General features: G+C 41.4%; 1 protein-coding gene across 1 annotated transcript; it reads right to left on the bottom strand.

The window, feature by feature from the left end:
• Positions 1-1483: 1483 nt before the first annotated feature.
• Positions 1484-7003, bottom strand: LOC139561839 (uncharacterized). Its single transcript, XM_071379146.1, has 5 exons — positions 6626-7003; positions 6361-6470; positions 5705-5816; positions 5453-5571; positions 1484-2546 (listed from the first exon to the last, which is right to left on the bottom strand). The coding sequence occupies exons 1-5, from the start codon at positions 6897-6899 to the stop codon at positions 2019-2021; spliced, it is 1143 nt and encodes a 380-aa protein (XP_071235247.1). The 5' UTR covers positions 6900-7003; the 3' UTR covers positions 1484-2018.
• Positions 7004-23111: the final 16108 nt, after the last annotated feature.

Here is a 23111-nt window from a genome sequence, read left to right on the forward strand (position 1 = left end):
AAATACAAGTGCTAGTTAATCCCCCCCGTCAGGCGTGAGCTGCACATCGATTTTATTAAACATGCTGCTCACTCGTCCAGTGTAGCAGCTCTGTAGGAACCTCTTCTTGCCATAATGATGCTCTTGGTTTTTATCTCCACCCTCAGGTCTACAAGGGCATCTTCCCATGTGCCTCCGCACATCTTGCCAAATGAACATACCTTTACAGTAAAGACAAGGTTCAAATCTCTTCGCGCCACTATTCGGTTTGGGTTTCCTTTTTACTTTGAGACACCCGGATCCCTTATTTACGACGTTAGTGTTGTGTTGGAAATTTCCCTTGTTCCTCAGTTTCTCCAGCAACACTTTCCGCTGTCTTGAAGCTATGTCAAGACTTAAGACATAAGCAATTTCAGCATTTTCCTTCTCGTGCTGTTTCAAGTGGCGGGAGATCTTCGATTGGGGCTCTCCACATACAAAACAGTAATTTACATTGCCTTTACAAGGGCCATTTTTTCTCCCTCTCTTCTTTCTTCCGGAGTTGTTCATGTTGCCAATGTCCATGGACTTGTCTAATTGGGTGTCCATGACAGCTGCTGCACCTGGTAGCTTCACACATTTCGGGACCATGATGTTGACTGGTGAAGTCAAGAAGTGGTTTTCTTCAAAGTTCAAACAACTTTCTGGTTCAAAACTTCCAAATGCACAACTTTTCTCCACATCAAAGGATTCAGTGGTGTTCTGGTGCTGTGGAGAAAGACCAAGAGGAACGTTTGTCACACTGTCTACACATACATTTCCATATACTGAAGTTGTACCTGATACAACGCATTTGAGCCCAACACTGCACCTTTAAATTAATTACCTCATACTAATAACTGCACTATGTACACAACACTGTATATGTTTGTCATGGTAGCGTCCCTTCCTCTGCATATAAAGATATCCATCCCCTCTGTAAATTGTATATCCTCACTGTAAATCTTCCTTACATTTACTGTATGGATATTGTATATTCTGTATGTCGACTGTCTGTATTCTGTTTGTACATTGTCCATTGCTGGCAGCGCCTATTCACTAAGTCAAATTCTAGGTATATGTAAATGTACTTGATTCTGATTGAGTAACCAGCCTCACTCTCAGGGCTTGACCGATCAGAAGCATAATTTCTCTTCTCACATTCTGAGTGCAACAAGCAGCTTTCCTCACCTTATTTTATACCACAAATAATGGAAAGAGGTTCATTTTGATGTACCTGGGTACCAGCATCTGATGAGTCAGCAGGTTCATCTTCTATGACCGACTTCTTCACACAAACACTCCGCCTTTTCTGAGCCGAAACAGTCTTGACCTGTGTGTTTGACATATTACATGTTACAGCTTTCATTTGTTACTTTTTTCGTGGCACATGCCGATGCTTCTCTGTAGTGGTAGCACAATCGCATGAACACATTCTCTCTCACAAACACGCTAAGGTACTAAAGAAATAAAACATAAGAGGCACTAAGGATTTTGTGTATATTTATTTTCAGAAACTTCTAATACAGTTGATTTAATTTCACCTTTATTTAAGCAGGGAGTATGCTGATACCATGGTCTCTTTTGCAGGTGAGCCCTGCATGATAACATCAATTACACTATACACACACACATCAATATACACAATACATAAAAAGCAAACAAAACCATGTGGTTACCTCATACAATACATTAGCCAAGTTACATACCATTGTTATAACACCAAACCCATCCATCCCCTTACAAAATATATGAAAAGCATTGATCTGAATAGTTCGCTTCAAAAAGTTTGAATATTCAGAAAATGTAAATACTAAAGATATGAACTGCCAACACCAACTTCAGAGAACACAGCACAATGGCATCCGGTTACATACTGCATGCAGATTCTCCTAACCACACTGGACACCAGTCAACACGGAATGTTACACGTCTTCCTTAACTTCAACACACAAACATGAGGAATTGTCATTCATGTAAAAACACTGTCCTAACAGTAGAGGACTCCTGCAATATCTTCACTACCTCTTTGACGTGATTCTATTTCCTGCCAACCGCCGGAGCCAACAACGGGCCCAATTTGTGCTGATTAGGATATGACCGCCATTCTCTGCCAGCATCTCCGGGTTTCTGCGCATCACAATGTCTCGTGTGGCTACCATCAGCATAGACGGGCTAACCTGACCTCCAGCTCTTCTCCTCACCATTACGAAGCGAGTAATCTCCTCATCAAACATGTCTGTTCTGAATGGCCTCAAATGGGGTAGGTCTTCCACTTTCTGGACGCCCATGCTTTCGACCGTCTGTTCGTAGCTGATCCTCATGGACCTTACAGTGTTGGGGCTGATGCGTCTTCCCAATTCCTCAGACATCATGGCTGCGGCCATCTGTGCACCCACCTCCATGCACATCCGCGCAATCTTGGCCCTTTGCTCGGGGGTGTACCTGAGGTAGGTCCCTCTCCTTTGCGGATGCGGTTGAGTTCTTACTCTTCGGCGCCGGCGCAGATTTCGTAAGTCCACAGAGCTTGACTGCCCAGGTGTAAGCCACTGTGGAGAGAGAGCTATGTTTTTCAATCAGCGTGTTAGAAATAAATCAAATAAAAAGAGGGTGTGTTTGTGTGCGTCAATGGTGTGTGTAGGTACCGGAGCTGAGCCATAGATCCGTGCTATCCGGGATCCCTGGGACTTCCCTACCCCATTGAAGTTGAACTTTAAAAATGGTTAGGGTTATGGTTAATGTCCACCAATCAGGTTTCAGACCTGGATATAGCACAGTTTCAGCTGCTACTCTTGTTTTAGATGTGTTCAATTGCTTAGATCATAAAAACCATTGTGCTGCCTTATTTTTTATAGACCGTTCGAAGGCCTATGACACGGTTGACCATCACATTTGAATTCAAAGGTAGACTAAAATAGGCCTGTATCAGACTTCTTGCAAGTGGCTTGAGAATTGTCAGACAGAACATTGTGATTTCTGATGGTGTTAAATCTAAGTTCCTGGATATTAACGAAGGTGTACTACAGGGTTCGGCACTGGGACATGTTCTCTTTACTATTTATATAAATAATATTGGTCTGTAAACTTGTAATATTAATCTGTATGTAGACTATACTGTAATGTATGTCATTGCCCCAACTGTAGACCAGGCGTTGTTAGAGCTGCAATCTGACTTTGTTGCCTCACGAAATGCCCTGGTTGGCCAAGATGAAATATAGGTTGTTCTCTAATTCTCACAACAACAAAAAAATCAGATGGACTACATACATTGTACAAAACATTAGGAACACCTTAATATTGAGTTGCACCCACCCACTCCTTTTGCCCTAAGAACAGCCTCAATTTGTCAGGGCATGGGCTCTACAAGGTCTCGAAAGTGTTCCACAACGATGCTGGCCCATGTTGACTCCAATACTTCCCACAGTTGTGTCAAGTTGGTTGGATGTCCTTTGGGTGGTGGACCATTCTTGATACACACGGGAAACTGTTGAGCATGAAAAACCCAGCAGCGTTGCAATTCTTGACACACAAACTGGTGTGCCTGGCACCTACTACCATGCCCTGTTCAAAGGCACTTAAATATTTTGTCTTGCCCATTCACCCTCAATGGCACACATACACAATCCATGTCTCAATTGTCTGAAGGCTTAAAAATTATTCTTTAACCTGTCTCCTCCCCTTCATCTACACTGATTGAAGTGGTTTTAACCGGTGACATCAATAAAGGATCATAGCTTTCACCTGGATTCACCTGGTCAGTCTATGTCATGGAAAGAGCAGGTGGTCCTAATGTTTTGTACACTCAATTTATTTATTAATTGAATGGTTCTCCCATTGATCGGGTTCCCACCTATAAAAATCGGGGCTTTTGGATTGACTAGGATTTAAAGTTTAAAAAACATACCGATGAGCTAGTTAAAAAACGAAGATTTTTTTTAGAAATAGGTCTTGCCTTTCCCTAAACAGCAGGAAGCAGATTGTACAGTTAACCTTTTATTTAAGAATAATAAGAAAATTAGGGTAGGGACGTCCCAAGGATCCTGGATAGCACTGCCCCTGAGCCATAGGGCAGACTGAGCATCCTCCATCCCACTATCAGATTAGGGGTGTGGGGAATTTATGCTTTTTGACCCCCCACTTTTTAATCTGAAATCCCCATCACCCACTGATTAACTTCTCATTTTTACTGATGATTAAAAAAATAGTGAGCTAGTCCTATGACAATATTTATCTTTAGAAATTAGCCTGGCATTAGCCAATTAATATAACAAAGCTTTGGATTTTATGGGGTCTCAAATTCGAATGGTTAGACCGTTTGGAATTTTATGCTTTGACCAATGAATGACACCATGCGCAGCTCCAAAACATGTTGCCGTCTTAACCTGTTCAGGTAAAAATTACTGTTTAAAGAAAAACTACCAATACTATTTGTTATGGTGAACCTGAGTAATCTAAATCAAATCTGACTGAAAGCCCCAATCTGCAGTTGGATGTGAGTTGCGTCCACGCCCCTAGGCTACACAACTCCGGTAAAACAATTTTCTACAGTGGATTTGGTAACAATTAGTTGAGTTACAATTAGTTTAGTGACAAGCAAATTACATTGCTTGTCACTCAACTAATAAAGCCTATGATTTGACATTGTGAAAGACATTTTATAAACATCTGAATGTTAAAGATGCCACGCAGATGTATGAATAGCCTTGGAACAGGGATAGGCCTACCTCTCGTTGGCTCGAGCAGCTGTCTCCCGAACTGTGCGCACAGTTGTTATCTGACAGTCATACAGTTACAAGCATAAAAGTTCATAGGCTACTGAACCGAAGGAGAGGAAGCATCAATTCAGTCACAACAGATAAGAGATATTTTCAGAATATAACAATGACTAAAAAACATTAGTGAACCGGTGATTCACAATGTTCAATCGGTTTGGCTCCTCTTAAACATTTGAACCGGGGACCTGTACATTTAAGTGAATTACTACATCCCTACTGTTCTTGCCATCCTTCTCCTCCAAGTTCACTTCTGTCAACTCTGAGTTTGCGTTACATCCTTTCCTTTTCTTTCCCATTCATTGTCAAAGGCTCTGAGTCTGTTGTGATTGGAATGTGAACTCAGTCAAGTGAAGTAGCAAGAGAAGGTATGAGAGACGCATCTACTTAAAGGGATATTTTACTCAAAAGATCCGTGTAGTATTGTTTCATTAGTCCACTGTTGAAATGGTCCCCAAATGTTTTTGCATGCCAGCAGTAAAGTTAATATCTAAAAGTGTTATCATATGATGCACTTGCGTCATCAGCACATTTTGCACAGGAGATGTGGAGAAACATTTTCTAATCTAATTCTGTGGCTGTAGGTCTCAAATCGGACACTCCCAACCGTGTCAACAGCTTCTGTATGTAAAGCCTACATGCCTTTATCCGATAAGGATCTCTGCCTTAGAAAGAGAACTGACCTGTCGATGGGTCACCGATGGTCCTGCAGAGTCCTCCTTGACAGCATCTCTGTCTCGCCACAAGCTTTGGCTCCACTCCTTGCCATACACCATGTCCACTTTGGGACAAGCCTGCTCACCTGCAAACAGACACAAGCTTTGTAAATCAGGTGTAGGACAGTTTGAAGTACATTATTTCAAATCATCGACATTGGGACCTGATACAATCTGATGTAACAACACTTTCTACATGAGACAAATACGAATTGTTACCTTCTGTTGAAATTCCAGCCTGTGTGTCCTTCTTCCGATGTGTGCCTTCATGCCCCGCTTCGTTCTTAATGACAACGATTTGAATCCCATCCCTCTCCATGGCTGCTGTAGTCTGAATCAAGTACAGTGGAATGAAGTCCCACATGTTTGCATACAGACCATGAAAGAATATGCACATGGATGCAAATTATGCATCTATGTAGTCCAAGATTTACTCTTGGGCTAGATGTAACGTTACTCTTATAAACGTGAATTTCTGGCGGCCTTCTTCCGTTACACACAGGTGTTCAGAGAACGCTAGATAGCTAATTAGCACAAGCGGTCGCTCGGTCTTTCATAAACACACGCTGTAATATGGAGATAATCCTATAAAAAGGTGTGTATCAATTTAACCTTTTGTTTATTGGAAATTATTTCTAGCTGATATGAAAAATAAGGTCCTTACGCTTCTAAAAACCGTACAGTACCGCAAGCAATGCGTCTTAATGTCCAGATTGAGTGTCGGGCTCTTAAACTCTTAACAAAACTCTGTACAGTCCGACTTATGTGTAATAGAACAGAATAATGATCAAGGGCTAGCTAAATATATTAGGTAACAGACTGCTATTATGACATTAGCTAGGTAGCAATATAGGTTAGACAGCTAGCTACTGTACCTCTTCCATGGTATGAGCAGATTGTTGCAGCCATGATGATGCATTGTCCTCCTCTGAAGAATTAGGAGGACCAGCAGCATCATTATCTCTTTTGGGACTGACGCATCCACCTGGGCCACAAACAGAAGAAACACCATTAGCAAGCGAACGTTAAGCAAGATACAGTATCTAGCTAGTTATCTTATCCATGCACTGTCCAGTTTGTAACGCCTCCATCATTGCAAGCGAATAAACTAACGTTAGCTATGTTAGCAAATTTAACTACCTTTACCGCGAGCTGGAATACCAACACAACGATAACATAAGGAACATGGTCGATTTCCCGCTGTCCACAGTTCTGCTTCCAAACTCTGTAACTTATTTTTGTTAGATTCGTTCTCAATTTTCAGTGCTTCATTCTCAAATTTACTCTTGGACACCTCCAGACGAAGTTCAACGGCGCTATCCTCTACAATTCGCAGTAGTTCCACGACCGCAATTTTAACAAGCGAGTTCAAAACAGATGTTAGCTGAGTTTGTAAATAGTCACAATTCGCCATGGTCGTCTCTTTCTTTATACAATGACAAGTATGTGAACGTGCTAAGTAGTTTGAAGGTGATAGTGCTAGCTAGCACCTATGTGAAGCTAGCCACAATAGGGGAATTTGCTGTTCGTTTTTAAAATAAAAGTCCTTCATTGAGGGCAACTCAATATGACAAAGGTGTTCTTAGTGTTTTGTACACTCAGTGTATATGCATGCATATCAAACAGGAATATATATACTGAACATCAATATAAACGCAACATATAAAGTGTTGGTTTCATGAGCTGAAATAAAATATCCTAGAAATATTACATATGCACAAAAGGCTTATTTCTCTAAAATGTTGCACACAAATGTGTTTACATCCCTGTTTAGTGGGCATTTCTCCTTTGCCAAGATAATCCACCCACTAGCATATCAAGAAGCTGATTAAACAGCATAATTGTTACAGGTGCACTTGTACTGGGTACAATAAAAGGCCGCTCTAAAATGTGCAGTTTTGTCACAAAACATAATGCACACGTGTCTCAAGTTTTGAGGGATCATGCAATTGGCATGCTGAGTGCAGGACTGTCCAACAGAGCTGTTGCCAGATACTTTAATGTTCATTTCTCTAACATAAGCCACTTCCAACATCGTTTTAGAGAATTTGGCAGTACATCCAACCGGCCTCACAACCGCTGACCACGTGTAACCACGCCAGCTCTGGACCTCCACATCCGGCTTCTTCACCTGCGGGATCATCTGAGACCAGCCACCCAGGCAGCTGATGAGACTGAGGAGTATTTCTGTCTGTAATAAATACTTTTTGTGGGAAAAACTCATTCTGATTGGCTGGGCTTGGCTCCCCAGTGGGTGGGTCTATGCCCTCCCAGGCCCAACCATGGCTAAGTCCCTGCCCAGTCATGTGAAATCCATATATTTGGGCCAATTGACATTATTTACATTTACTGATTTAAATCTATGAACTTGTTGCATGTTGCTTTTATGTTTTTGTTCAGTATATATTAAATGAAATGAATACACCATTCTAATATTATTAATGCCTTTCTCTCCTTGCAGGGGATTAGACAGATGAACTGCAGCCCCCAGTTGCCCAAGCCTCAAAACCAGAACCGTGGGGAGACAATACTTGTAATTGTAAAAAATATTAACTGATTGGCTTTCCTGTATCTGTGCATGAGTCTTTAGGACACAGTCCATTGTACAAAATAAGTCATCCCCAAGTGGGGTACATAACAAGGGGAGGAACCTCAAAAGCTTGTTTAGTACATGAGGGAAAATGTAGTCCTGACAACCACCGGTTGTTGTTGTTTTTACACAGGACAGGAGTTTACAGGTATTTGTTCCAGCCCTTCACTAACACCTCAATCAACTAATTGTGGACTCAATTGTAGACCATAAATAGTTGAACAAGGTGTATATACTGAACAAAAATATAAACGCAACAAGCAACAAGTTCAAAGATTTTACTGAGTTACAGTTTATAGAAGGACACTAGTGGAAGCAGAGAGAACAGTCTATGACTTGGGTGGCTGGAATCTTTAACAATTTTCTGGAGCCTCCTTTCACACCGCCTGAAATAGAGGTCTTGGATGGCAGGGAGCTTAGCCCCAGTGATGTATTGGGCTTTCTGCACCACCCTTTGTAGCGCCATGCGATCGAGAGCGGTGCTGTTGCCATACCACGTGTACGTGATTTGTACACCGAGAAACTTGAACCGCTCAACCAGCTCCACTGCAGCCCCATCAGTGTGGATGGGGGTGTGCTGGGCCCTCCGTTTCCTGTAGTCCACGATCAGCTCCTTGGTCTTACTGACATTGAGAGGTTGTTGTCCTGGCACCACACTGCCAGGTCACTGACCTCCTCCCTGTAGGCTGTCCCATCGCCGCCGGTGATCAGGCCTACCATGTTGTGTCGTTAGCAAACTTAATGATGGTGTTGGAGTTGTGAGTGGTCATGCAGTTGTGGATGAACAGGGGCTATAGAAGGGGACTAAGCACACATCCCGTGTTGAGGGTCAGAGTGGCGGAGGGGATGTTGCCTACCCTCACTACCTGGAGTCAGCCGTCAGGAAGTCCAGGACCCAGTTGCAGAGGGAGGTGTTCAGTACCAGGGTCCTAAGCTTGGTGACGAGCTTGGAGGGGACAATAGTTTTGAACGCTGTGCTGTAGTCAATGAACAGCATTCTCACATAGGTATTCCTCTTATCTAGGTGGGTGAGGGCAGTGTGGAGTGCAATTGAGATTGTGTTGTCTTTGGATCTGTTGGAGCAGTATGCATATTGGAGTCTAAGTTGTCTGGGATGATGGAGTTGATGTGTGCCATATCCAGCCTTTCAAAGCACTTCGTGATTACAGATTTGAGTGCTACAGGGAGGTTTTTGGGAACAGGAATGATGGTGGTCAGCTTAACACGTGGAGATTACAGACTGGGACACGGAAAGTTTGAAAATGACCATGAATATCCCTGCCAGCTGTTCTGCGCATGCTCCGAGAACGCGCCCTGGAATACGTCTGTCCTTGCGAGTGTTGACCTGATTAAAGTCCTTACTGTTGTTGGCCTTGGAGAGTGAGATGACCCAGTCCCCTGGGTCGGTGGGGGCCCTCACGCGCATCTACCCATTTTTAACCTATTGTAGATGAAACCCTCTTGGGCAAACACGTGGGGATCGTGTGGGGTACACAAAAAAAAGATTGCATTCCTAAGGACAAATGGATTGAAAAAGTTAGGTCGACGCAATGAAAAATATACTTCATGAACCATCCTACAGCATGGACTGTCAATCATAGTATGCACGTGTTCAGATGATTTTCCAGAGTTTCATTGATATCCATATATTTCTGTAAACATAAGTATGTACTTACTTTACCGGAAGTTCTATAAGGATACTTGGGAGATCTGGAAAACAAAGCATGCATGAACCATGTTTTATAGTTCGCTTTGTAGATTCGAGCCAATGTCTTAAGTGTAGGGTTGGAACCGATTCAGGGAACAGAACCAAAAACATGAAAATAAAGAAATTATTTGAGGAACAGCACCCAAACCGAAAAACAAAAGTGATCTATACTGTTCCAGAACAGAACCTTTATTTTAAAAGCATGGGAACCAGTTAATAACGTTAGTTTACATTCAGGGCATTTTCTTTCTGTCCCGCAAAAATCGCAAAAAAAAGCACCTATGCCAAAGCCCTCACTCTGTCAAAATTAACTTTATATCAAAGTACTGCCTTTGATTTGACAGTCTACACATGCGCAGTTTACCGTTAGAACCGATAACGTTTTTGCGCATGAGTTTAGATCGGGGATTTCAATTTTTACTTATCTTCATGCTGTTCTGTCTTTAGCTGTATTCTTTCTAGTCAAAACCCTTCGCCGGGGACCGTATCCCATAACATATTGCGACACAAAAATCTCTGAATTAACGATGGACAGAAGTTCACACTTGGAATAAGCTTGTGAAATATAATTATTACGTGTATTTATTCACCAAATTATGTTAAAGTTCAACAAATTACTTTCTAATTTTGAATTAACATGTTGAATCACTGGTGAGATTTATCAGCCCACTAGCAAAGCTAAGTTAGCTTACTTGCTAGCTAACGTCTGACTTGATAGCTAGCTAACAGGCGATCTTTTAAGGTCAGCATTGTGTTAATTGTGAAGACACTAACAGTTTTATAATCCTGCATTCGTGAATTTGCTAGCCAGCTAAAGACAAAACTAACATATCGTTTTTTTTCAGGGACAGCTGGCAATTTATGTGTTCATTTCACTCCATGGCATCGGCTTGGCAGGACATAACAGTCGTGTCCGACTGGTTTGGAGGTACGATGTTTTAACATCGGAGTAAAAACGTAGGAAATGCAGTTGGCTGTGTTTGGTTCGATCTAGACTTGCCAGCCAGCCAGGTTATTTATGCATTCTTATGTGATCAGTAAATACATGCATGCAGTGTCTGTGTCTCGTTGTCATTTCCCCCTCCCAGCTTGTGTTGCACCATTGCATATGAAGACCATTTTTTTCCAATGATCAATTAAAAATAAATCGGTGACAACTCGATCAAGCCTATGAATATGCAAAACTGTTTACAGAACCATTGCACGTGAATAAAGGTAGTTGTGGTTCTCACAACTTGAACCAGCAGTCGAATCTGAGCAGTGAGTTTAGCCAGGAGTTTTTTCAGCAGTGTGCAACATCCCTATGTTAGATGGAGAATAAAGTGTGGATCTACTTCTATCATGCAGAATTGTCAGCTCATTCTAAAATAAAGATGTGGGCGATTCGTGTCCCAGGGTACTGGACTTGTGCAAGTTTTTATTCCTGCCCAGCACGAACACCTTGTTCAACTATCCATGGTCTACAATTGAGACGACAATGTTGGAGGTTCATCTCCTTCACATGTCCCCCACTTGGGGATGACTTATTTTGTACAATGGACTGTGTTCTAAGGATTCATGCACAGATACAGGAAAACCAATAAGTGTTAATATTTATAAAAAATGACATGTGTTGATGTCTCGCCATTCTCCAAAGTTCTGGTTTTGAAGCTTGGGCATCTGGGGGCTGTAATTAATCTGTCTAATTCCCTTCAAGGAGAGAAAGGCATTAATAATATTACAATAGTGTATTCATTTAATGTAATATATTATTGTTTTATATGCATGCAAATAATTAAATTGGACATGTTATCCTTTACAATATGCCAGTGATTGTTTTGTATCCAATGCATTTAGCTTAGATTAGGAGATACATTAGGAGATAGCCTAGGCCTTCTAATCTAGTTATATTGCATCATATCGCCGAGCAATATTAGTTATCAATGCATGAGTTGAATATAAAACCAAGCTATCTTGAACATCAGAGTCATTTAATAATATGAATGGGTGTTATAGTAGTATGATTGTATGCAATGCAAGCCTGATCATTAGAAATAAAACACCAGCAGTCCTAATGCATGCAATATTAGCTTTACAGTAAAACACGACAAGTCTGGCTATTTATCATTCTTCAACAGTAAGTTAAATAGCTTATCTATTTGTTAAATGTTTAGCTTCAGCCTCTGTAACATGCATGCAACTGCAAGCAATACCTGTCATACGTTCACAACGATGTAGCAGGAGGCCAACCAATATGCAAGTAAAGGACCCCACATAAAATAATTATTCTGGTCTGTGTCAACTTATTACACTAACAGGTACTGAGAAGATCGATTCTGTTACTTGATTACTTGTTATTCGTGTTAAATATTTCCATTCCTCCCTTCTATCTTGGGACTGCAAGGCCTGGCACACTTCAGAATCATTTTGGTAGCTCATGTTGACCAGCAGTGTGTGCCACAGAAAGTATTTGACTCTAGACACAAAATTAAGTCAATTAGAAGGGTAAGATCACTGGGAAGCCAAGCCCGGGGGGAAAAAATGCCATATTACAACCTAAAAAAAGCCACATTACAACCTATGTGTTGTAATAATTGTGTTGTTTGCTTTATAACCTGTTAGTTCATATGCCTTGTCACTGTGATAGGCCTAAGGCCGAGCAAATAAGAAGAAACGGTGGCAGAATAAATTCAACCACGTCTTTGTTTCATCACAAAACCTGAGCAAAATCTGTCCGGTGAAGTCCACAAAGCATATTGCATGTAACAAACATTTACATGGCCTACAGCATGGTCAAGCAAGTTAAAACCAGTTAAATGTAACTAAATGTAATCTATGTAATCTCAACAAAAAAAAAATTTATCATGAGAGGGCCCTTAACAATAATATTTCATATGTATTTCCTATTCAACAAAACTGTAGGAATAAGGCTTGAAATTACTTATATGCTTTCAAAATATAGTATAATCAAGTTATAAAACAACTTACTATAAGATTTCACCTTCCTTATGACTGTAAAATTCATATTTGTATGTTTAGTGTTGGAGACTGTGCATATTTTCTAAAGGTCTCTCTTAATGAAAATGTCTGCCCCCATCACTGTGAATGTCTGACAGAGATCTAGCTTGGCTTCCAGACCTAGTTAGAAAGAAATGTCCTCTCACTGTCCACTGCGTTTATTTTCAGCAAACTTAACATGTGTAAATATTTGTATGAACATAACAAGATTCAACAACTGAGACATAAACTGAACAAGTTCCACAGACATGTGACTAACAGAAATGGAATAATGTGTCCCTGAAAAAGGGGGGCTCAAAATCAAAAGTAACAGTCAGTATCTGGTGTGGCCACCAGCTGCATTAAGTACTGCAGTGCATCTCCTTCTCATGGACTACCAGATTTGCCAGTTCTTACTGTGAGATGTTACCCTACTCTTCCACTAAGGCACCTGCAAGTTCCCAGACATTTCTGGGGGGAATGGCCCTAGCCCTCACCCTCCAATCCAACAGGTCCCAGACGTGCTCAATGGGATTGAGACCCGGGCTTTTCGCTGGCCATGGCAGAACACTGACATTCATGTCTTGCAGGAAATTACGCACAGAACGAGCAGTATGGCTGGTGGCATTGTCATGCTGGAGGGTCATGTCAGGATGAGCCTGCGGGAAGGGTACCACATGAGGGAGGAGGATGTCTTTCCTGTAACGCACAGCGTTGAGATTGCCTGCAATGACTACAAGCTCAGTCCGATGATGCTGTGACACACCGCCCCAGACCATGACGGACCCTCACCTCCAAATCGATCCCGCTCCAGAGTATAGGCCTCGGTGTAACGCTCATTCCTTCAATGATAAACGCGAATCCGACAATCACCCCTGGTGAGACAAAACCGCGACTCGTCAGTGAAGAGCACTTTTTGCCAGTCCTGTCTGGTCCAGCGACGGTGGGTTTGTGCCCATAGGCGACGTTGTTGCCGGTAATGTCTGGTGAGGACCTGCCTTACAACAGGCCTACAAGCCCTCAGTCCAGCCTCTCTCAGCCTATTGCGGACAGTCTGAGCACTGTTGGAGGGATTGTGCGTTCCTGGTGTAACTTGGGCAGTTGTTGTTGTCATCCCGTACCTGTCCCGCAGGTGTGAAGTTTGGATGTACCGATCCTGTGCAGGTGTTGTTACACGTGGTCTGCCACTGCGAGGACGATCAGCTGTCCGTCCTATCTTCCTGTAGCGCTGTCTTAGGCGTCTCACAGTACGGACATTGCAATTTATTGCCCTGGCCACATCTGCAGTCCTCATGCCTCCTTGAAGCATGCCTAAGGCACGTTCACGCAGATGAGCAGGGACCCTGGGCATATTTATTTTGGTGTTTTTCAGAGTCAGTAGAAAGGCCTCTTTAGTGTCCTAAGTTTTCATAACTGTGACCTTAATTGCCTACCGTCTGTAAGCTGTTAGTGTCTTAACGATCGTTCCACAGGTGCATGTTCATTAATTGTTTATGGTTCATTGAACAAGCATGGGAAACAGTGTTTAAACCCAATGAAGATCTGTAAAGTTATTTGGATTTTTACGAATTATCTTTGAAAGACAGGGTCCTGAAAACGTTTATTTTTTTGCTGAGTTTATGTCCATGTATGACAAACAGAAAGTGTTTTTTGTCTAAAATCTATTAATTATTTTAGATTAATGGCTATAAATCGTTCTCTGAATGTGCTACCATGATGAAAACACCCCCTCCTGCTGCGCTACGATTTAACGATTGCAGGCATGTGCTTTGTCAGTGGCTGTGATCTAGTGTTCAGCCAGGTGTTGATGGACAGTCGGATGAGCGAATGAAATGGGAAGAGGGACATTCCAGCCTCAAGTGTTTCAGATATCACATCCTACATCACACAGGCTCAGAAAATATACTCTGTGTGGGAACCAGGGCTATCGCTCAATACAGTGTCCACAGATCGATTTATAAGCAAAAATGTAAGTCGGAACCGGTACCAGAACCACACAGGTCCCCTAAACAGGATACTTTACATCTAAGAGATAATAATTCATGTTTGATTAACTCTTGATTTAGAACCACGGAGAGTTACCGCAACTAGCAAAGAAAACAGGAGCTGCGTCCACTATTCCAGCACCATTTCAACGTCATCAAATGACCTATGCTTAGTCTAATTCAGTGACAACTAAAAGATACCCAAAACTATTTAGTCCATTCAACGTAAGCTAAATATGATGTGGCTGTCCATGGTACTGATTAATGTGCAAGTAGAAAAAACATGTTGACTCACCCTACTTGTAGAGAAATGCATGCACAAATGCCAATGCCATCCTCCTCTCTTTCATGTTGCCGAAACGGTCTATGACTCTGTCATACAGTACACACTATTCGTTTTTGTTGTCCTAGGCTACCTGGCTAAAACTGGTTGCTCGCTAGCCTAACTTCCTTTCATGGGCAACGATAAGCTAGCTAGTTAACATTAGCTTACTAGCTACATCTAGCTACATATTGAACTTCCATCCTCTCAGGCCAGGGGCACAATGTATAAAATTATGGTTGTATCAGAATCACCATTATAAGTCCAAATCCCTATCTTCATCCATGGCTAATTTAAGAAAGGGTCAATTTTAGCTAGCTAGCCACCAGAGGACAACAACACAACAAGATGCAACAATTCAAGTTTTTCAATCAATGACGTTTGGCTTTTGATGTTATGTGATTGGTGTGAGGCCAAATCCAAACTGTCTTCCCTTGACATTTTTTGTTGTTGTTGATGCACCAGGACCATTCACAGTTGAGCTCGCTCAGTTTAGCTCAACACTGGTTGGCTATTATTTTATTATTATTTTAAATTATCAAGGGAGGCCAAATGCCTACTGGCTTCCCTTGCATTCAATGCTACGGGTGGCAAAAATGTCATACTCTTTTTGACAAGACAGCATCAGATAGATGGGCAACACATACTGAGACAGAGGGGCGCTGTTTCACTCACTCGGATGCTTTCTCCGGTGAGATGCATTCAGCCTCTTGTGAATTGAAGAAAAAATATGAAACACAGAGCAAAAGAGAAATTATTTCACTTTTTTTCTTACTACATTTTTTGGGGAAGCCTGGCTTCCCTTGGCTTCCATCAATACACGCCACTGGGGTCTTGAATGTCTGGAACAAGCGATCGACAACAGCAGTCGACAATGGGACAGGTCAGGAAGCTATAGCATGAAACGAAGCGATAGACAATGTGATCAACCTGTGCATGGTGAATAGCAAACGACAAAACAATAGACATCAGCAAATGCATTATACAATACAGTATTGGCACATATGGAACCCCATAGAACAACCTAGATTAACCTAATGATAATGAGCCAGTTGTGTATTTTACACATTCAAATCAGCTCAAGCTTGGCCAGCCAAGACATAAAATAAATCAGGTCAATCTCTTGGCCTGACAAATAAAATATTTTTGACGGGCAGTATCTTAGTAAAACCATGTTGTTATAGGTTTATATTACCCCAAGTATGCATTGTCTTCAAACAATTTTCTTAAACCCACCTTGGTCGCAATCAATCAAAAGGTTTGCTTTTTATACTTGGGTTTTGGACAGATTCATGGCCCGTATAGCCCATCTCTCCAAATTGTCGTTTGTGAGAAAATACAAGTGGCCTTTGTCTTATTAGAAGTCCTACTCGGTGACACCCAGAGAACATAATTCTGAATAATGACAAATTGCAACAGAAATAATGTTTTAATCAGTGTTTATTTCAAGAAACAATTTCTGTAATTTCTTCTCATTTGTGTTCTGTGGTTGTCACTGAGTGGACTGATAGCCCATTTCATTTATCCACAATACATTGGCAAGGCTGTAAAGTGCAATGTGAATGTAAATACTCACGATAGTCTGACGGGAGGTTATTTCCCACAGTCAAAGTCCCGCAATAAGAGCTACGATGCTAATATTTGTGTAATCTCTTCACAGTTGTCTACTGTGGGTGTTACTGAGTAAACCTATAGCCCATTTCATTGATCCACAATCCTTAGGTAAGGCTTTACAGTGCAATATGAATGTCAATACGCACAATAGGCTGAATGTGGAGGTGATTTCCCACAGTTAGAGTCCAGCAATAAGAGCTACGACGCTAATATTTGTGTAATCTCTTCTTAGTTGTCTACTGTGGGTGTCACTGAGTAGACTAATACTCAATTTTATTGATCCACAATCTATAGGCAAGGCTGTACAGTGAAATATAAGTATGACCCCAATTCTGAAGTATAATACACCCACAGTGCGATTTCAACTGATTTGACTTTTACATTTTTTAAACTTTAAACTTCAAATTAACTAACTATTGTCTTTTGTTGAATGTATATAACAACATTCCAATCTTGTTCAGTATTGTCTAGTCCAAATATGTCACGATTCCACAATTTGTATCCATTTGCATCACTTTCAATTTCTTACTTTTATTTTGAAGGAGAACCGCAAATTCCATTCTTGTGGCTAGCTCCACATAGGTCTAGCTAGCTACTGTCCTTTGGATGTCGATAGTTACCCCAGCCACAAAGTGGCTATATCGTACAAATTCATGACAACAACAAATTGCTTTTGGTTTATTTAAAGTTCGAGTTATGCATAAGGTTAGCAGTGTGTTTAGGGCTAGGTTTACAATCTGATTTTAGGAAGATACATTTGCGGGATTTAGCCATAATTACGTCTTTGTGGCTGTGGTAACTAGGGACGACCCTGTCAAACAGTACAGACCAAAACTGCTTCTCCAATAGAAATCCCCGATCACACTTGTAGGCGATATCATGGCGACGTTGGCTAGCAAAGCACATGCGTAGAAACACGTCATCAGGTCTAACGGTCCTCTGGCGCCGAACTGCCCATGTGCTGGCAGTCAATCAAAGGCACTCCTATATAAAGTTGTTTTGACGAAAATTAAAACGTGTCAGTTTGTCACTTTCACGAGGTTGGAGTAACAACATGTTCAACTACTTAAGACATTAGATTTCGAGAAAATCAGCAATCATTTTACACTTCTTTCATTGACTTCTCAAACACTACAACCCCGGCCTGGTCTGTTTCCAAAGCGTTCCTGAAATCTTGTGATGTAGCAATGTAGCGCCTATGGATTAAGAAACTCTGTGACCCTGTACAGTCGTGGCCAAAAGTTTTGAGAATGATACAAATATACATTTTCACAAAGTCTGCTGCCTCAGTTTGTATGATGGCAATTTGCATGAAGGGTGATCAGATGAATTGCAATTAATTGCAAAGTCCCTCTTTACCATGCAAATGAACTGAATCCCCCAAAAAACATTTCCACTGCATTTCAGGCCTGCCACAAAAGGACCAGCTGACATCATGTCAGTGATTCTCTCGTTAACACAGGTGTGAGTGTTGACGAGGACAAGGCTGGAGATCACTCTGTCATGCTGATTGAGTTTGAATAACAGACTGGAAGCTTCAAAAGAAGGGTGGTGCTTGGAATCATTGTTCTTCCACTGTCAACCATGGTTACCTCCAAGGGAACATGTGCCGTCATCATTGCTTTGCACAAAAAGGACTTCACAGGCAAGGATATTGCTGCCAGTATGATTGCACCTAAATAAACCATTTATCGGATCATCAAGAACTTCAAGGAGAGCGGTTCAATTGTTGTGAAGAAGGCTTCAGGGCACCCAAGAAAGTTCAGCAAGCGCCAGGACCGTCTCCTAAAGTTGATTCAGCTGCGGGATCGGGGCACAACCAGTACAGAGCTTGCTCAGGAATGGCAGCAGGCAGGTGTGAGTGCATCTGCACGCACAGTGAGGCAAAGACTTTTGGAGGATGGCCTGCTGTCAAGAAGTGCAGCAAAGAAGCCACTTCTCTCCAGGAAAAACATCAGGGACAGACAGATATTCTGCAAAAGGTACAGGGATTGGACTGCTGAGGACTGGGGTAAAGTCATTTTCTCTGATGAATCCCCTTTCCGATTGTTTGGGGCATCCGGAAAAAAAGCTTGTCTGGAGAAGACAAGGTGAGCGCTACCATCAGTCCTGTGTCATGCCAACAGTAAAGCATCCTGAGACCATTCATGTGTGGGGTTGCTTCTCAGCCAAGGGAGTGGGCTCACTCACAATTTTGCCTAAGAACACAGCCATGAATAAAGAATGGTACCAACACATCCTCCGAGAGCAACTTCTCCCAACCATCCAGGAACAGTTTGGTTGTCAAGGGGTGAGTGTAGCTGGTGCATAGAAGTCAGGTGCAGGAGAGCTGAGATGAGTGGACAAAGCACTTTACTTAGGCAATCATTTGCACAGAACGCAACCGCGTCACAAAACAAATGCCCAACGGACAAGTGAGGCAGCACAAAGTACAAAAAAACCCAAGTACAAAGTACAGGCTGCCACAAAGCACGGGTATAAAAAAAAACCCGGCGCAAACCAGCCGGAAGCGTGCCAACCTCAACAATAAACAATTTCACACACAGACATGGGGGGAACAGAGGGTTAAATACACGACAAGTAATGAGGGAAATGTAAATCAGGTGTGTGGGAAAACAAGACAAAACAAATGGAAAATGAAAGGTGGATCGGCGATGGCTAGTAGACCGGTGACGTCGACCGCTGAACGCCGCCCGAACAAGGAGAGGAACCGACTTCGGCGGAAGTCGTGACATTGGTGACAAACAATGCCTTTTCCAGCATGATGGAGCACCTTGCCATAAGGCAAAAGTGATAACTAAGTGGCTTGGGGAACAAAACATTGATATTTTGCGTCCATGGCCAGGAAACTCCCCAGACCTTAATCCCATTGAGAACTTGTGGTCAATCCTCATGAGGTGGGTGGACAAACAAAACCCCACAAATTCTGACAAACTCCAAGCATTGATTATGCAAGAATGGGCTGCCATCAGTCAGGATGTGGCACAGAAGTTAATTGACAGCATGCCAGAGTGGATTGCAGAGGTCTTGAAAATGAAGGGTCAACACTGCAAATATTGACTCTTTGCATCAACTTCATGTAATTGTCAATAAAAGCCTTTGACACTTATGAAATGCTTGTAATTATACTTCAGTATTCCATAGTAACATCTGACAAAAATAGCTAAAGACACTGAAGCAGCAAACCTTGTGGAAATTAATATTTGTGTCATTCTCAAAACTTTTGGCCACGACTGTAATCCTCCTTTTACAGCGGACTATATCCTACAATGTTATATTGTCGCCACCTACTGTGTGGGGTGAAAACTGAGAAACGCAAAAAGGGAAATTGCTAAATGTTTTTTTGAATTTTTATTTAACCTTTATTTAACTAGGCAAGTCAGTTAAGAACAAATACTTATTTACAATGACGGCCTACACCGGCCAAACCCTAACCCAGACAACGCTTGGACAATTGTGCGCCACCCAATGAGGCTCCCAATCGCGGCCGGTTGTGATACAGCCTGGAATCAAACCAGGGTCTGTAATGATGCCTCTAGCACTGAGATGCAGTGCCTTAGACCGCTGCAACATTCGCTAGCCCAAATAGGGGGAATAGTGAAAAACACTCATAATTTTCACCTGCACAATAAACACAACAAAATATATCCCTCAACTGCTGAACATTCTCATCACTCTGCGGTGCATCCACTCCCATGTCTTCCTCATCTCCATTCGGTTCTTCAACTATTTCCAGTCTCTCCGCAAACACTTTTACACGTCTGCAACCACTTGTGACATTGCAACGACTTGGGCACGATCTCACCGCGTATCTCACATAACCCAGCATTACAAATGTCAGAAGAAAGTCATAAAACATCATTAAAACCAATAGGCTTGACGAATCACACCACAACAACAAACTGATTTTAATTTACAACTTTAGCTCTTTTTCACCCCCTACTTTGCAATACAGGAAATATCTTAATGCTATGGCCCTTATTTTGTTAATTAGCAATATAGTTATGAGTAACTTAGTAAGACCACATCTGCCTTCTCTTTTAATCAAATACATTAATATCCTTGAGAAAGGTTGTCATGACAAGTTTATTAGAAAATTACAACTCTATCCTTTGTATGTTTGATAAAGCATCATTAACTAAATTGAGAACTAATTACCTTAGCTTTCCAATTCCCCCGAAAGCTAAAGAAGTGCACATTAAAATTCTCAATAATATTTATCCAGACAGTGAATTTCTAAGGCTTCCTTTCAACATTGATCATAACTTGAGTGTATTTTGTACTACTGAAGTAGAATCTATGGACCATATATTCTTCTTCTGTACCTTCACCCAAAAATTCTGGGCTGCACTTTAAGACTGGTTTGGCTACCAGAGATTGTGCTTTCAAGAAATGATATAATATATGGTGCTATTATAAAATATTCAAATATGGAATATCTGACCAATGTAGTAATAAATCTTGCAAAATCTTTAATCCACAAAGCGAAATTTATGAAGACTTCCCACCCTGTTATTATTTTCCAACATGAATTCAAAATGTATACAGAATCCCTTAAATTGATTAAGTACAAAAAAGGATGTAAACTTAAAGGTCAAATGGAGCTGTTTTTATCTCAATATCAAATTATTTCTAGGTAACAATGAAGTACCTTCCTGTGATTGTTTTCATACTGCAGCACAGCATTTTGGGGGAAGTTGAGGTCCGGTCCATTATTTGCTCTGCACCTAAGAGGGAAAGAGGTTGGGCCATCCTTGAAATGTTTTATAGGAATATAATATCATATATACAATTTAACAGACACTTTTATCCAAAGAAACTTCCAGTTGGTGTGCAAACATTTGTACGTATGGGTGGTCCTGGGAATAGAACCCATTATCCTGGCGTTGCAATGCTCTACCAAGATGCATGACAAGGTTGTAAATACTTTGTGAAGCCTCAATTTAATATGATTTATAAAACCTTTATTAAGCAGTGCTTACGTCACCCTTTGTAAAACACAGGTTTATGTCACATTTGATATAGTGGGTTATGTCACATTTGACATTGGTGGTTATGTCACACAGTTATGCCACATTTATTAACCCTTTATACAGCATGACATATGGTTGTAGATGATTTCTGATACATTTATGTCGTGTTTATGAAAACGTTATGAAGGCTTATTGAAGCCTTTATAAACTGCACGTCATTTCAAGTGGTCTAATTCTATAGCTACTTATTCAGCAGTACGGTGTCTCATTCATAATCCATCTCTATATTTATCAGGCAAACCTACGACTTTATGCGAGACCATGGGGAAGGCAGTTGGGCTTTAATTTCTATCATTAAGACATGAGTAAAAACAACCTTTCATGATGAAAACATGTTTTGTTTTTCAGTAGGCACATTGTGAAACTGTCTGGTAATGCGTATGTGTGAAACAAATGGTTTCAGCATGGTCACTCCCACTCCCACTGCTCAATTGCAGTTTATTGCAGTTTTACACTTTAGCCTTGTGGGTTGCTATGGTTTCAGAGCATCGTTCTTGCAGATTTTCAGTACAGCACTGACTCTTTCTCAATTCCAACTGCATATTCTCGCTACTTCATGACTGCTTAAAAGCCCAGTGCAGTCAACATTCTGATTTGGCGTTTTATGTCATTTTTGCACACAAAAAAACACTGTAAAAGTGAAAAATGTGATCTGTATGTCACAACACAAAGTAACTACCCACTGGGTACACCATATAATTTCAACGTGGAAATGTGGGTAATATTTGGTTGAGATGTTGATCATTGAAATTTCAACCTTTATTCAACCACTTAAAAAGACAGCCAGAAGTTTGTTGAATTCCCAATGTGTTATCACTATCCTTTCAACCATCTAAAAGTACAGTTAAAACTTCAGATATTTTGTACATATACAACAACTTAATGTGTCAGGGGCGCAACTTTCACTTGGGACAGGGGGGACATGTCTGAAATAGAATTGTTGTCCCTCCCAGTTTTATCATTGTAATGTGATACAAAACGAGGTAACGGTGTGCTTTAGGACCATGTGAACGCCTTTGAGCAGTCGGGTAGGCTGTCTCTCCAGTGTCTGTGTTCTTTTGCCCATCTTAATCTTTTCTTTTTATTGGCCAGTCTTAGATATGGCTTTTTCTTTGCAACTCTGCCTAGAAGGTCAGAATCCTGGAGTCGCCTCTTCACTATTGATGTTGAGACTGGTGTTTTGCGGGTACTATTTAATGAAGCTGCCCGTTGAGGACTTGTGAGGCGTCTGTTTCTCAAACTAGACACTTGTCCTCTTGCTCAGTTGTGCCCCGGGGCCTCCCACTCCTCTTTCTATTCTGTTTAGAGCCAGTTTGCGCTGTTCTGTGAAGGGAGTAGTACACAGCGTTGTACGAGATCTTCAGTTTCTTGTCAATTTCTCACATGGAATAGCCTTAA

Source organism: Salvelinus alpinus, chromosome 31, assembly GCF_045679555.1.
Source record: "Salvelinus alpinus chromosome 31, SLU_Salpinus.1, whole genome shotgun sequence".
Classification (NCBI taxonomy): Eukaryota; Metazoa; Chordata; class Actinopteri; order Salmoniformes; family Salmonidae; genus Salvelinus; species Salvelinus alpinus.

Coding starts and splice junctions, on each gene's coding strand:
- LOC139561839 (XM_071379146.1), bottom strand. CDS start 6,899: ATGGCGAATTGTGACTATTTACAAACTCAGCTAACATCTGTTTTGAAC. Junction 6,471..6,625: donor TATTCCAGCTCGCGGTAAAG/GTAGTTAAATTT, acceptor TTTGTGGCCCAG/GTGGATGCGTCAGTCCCAAA. Junction 5,572..5,704: donor GGCTGGAATTTCAACAGAAG/GTAACAATTCGT, acceptor GTCTGTTTGCAG/GTGAGCAGGCTTGTCCCAAA.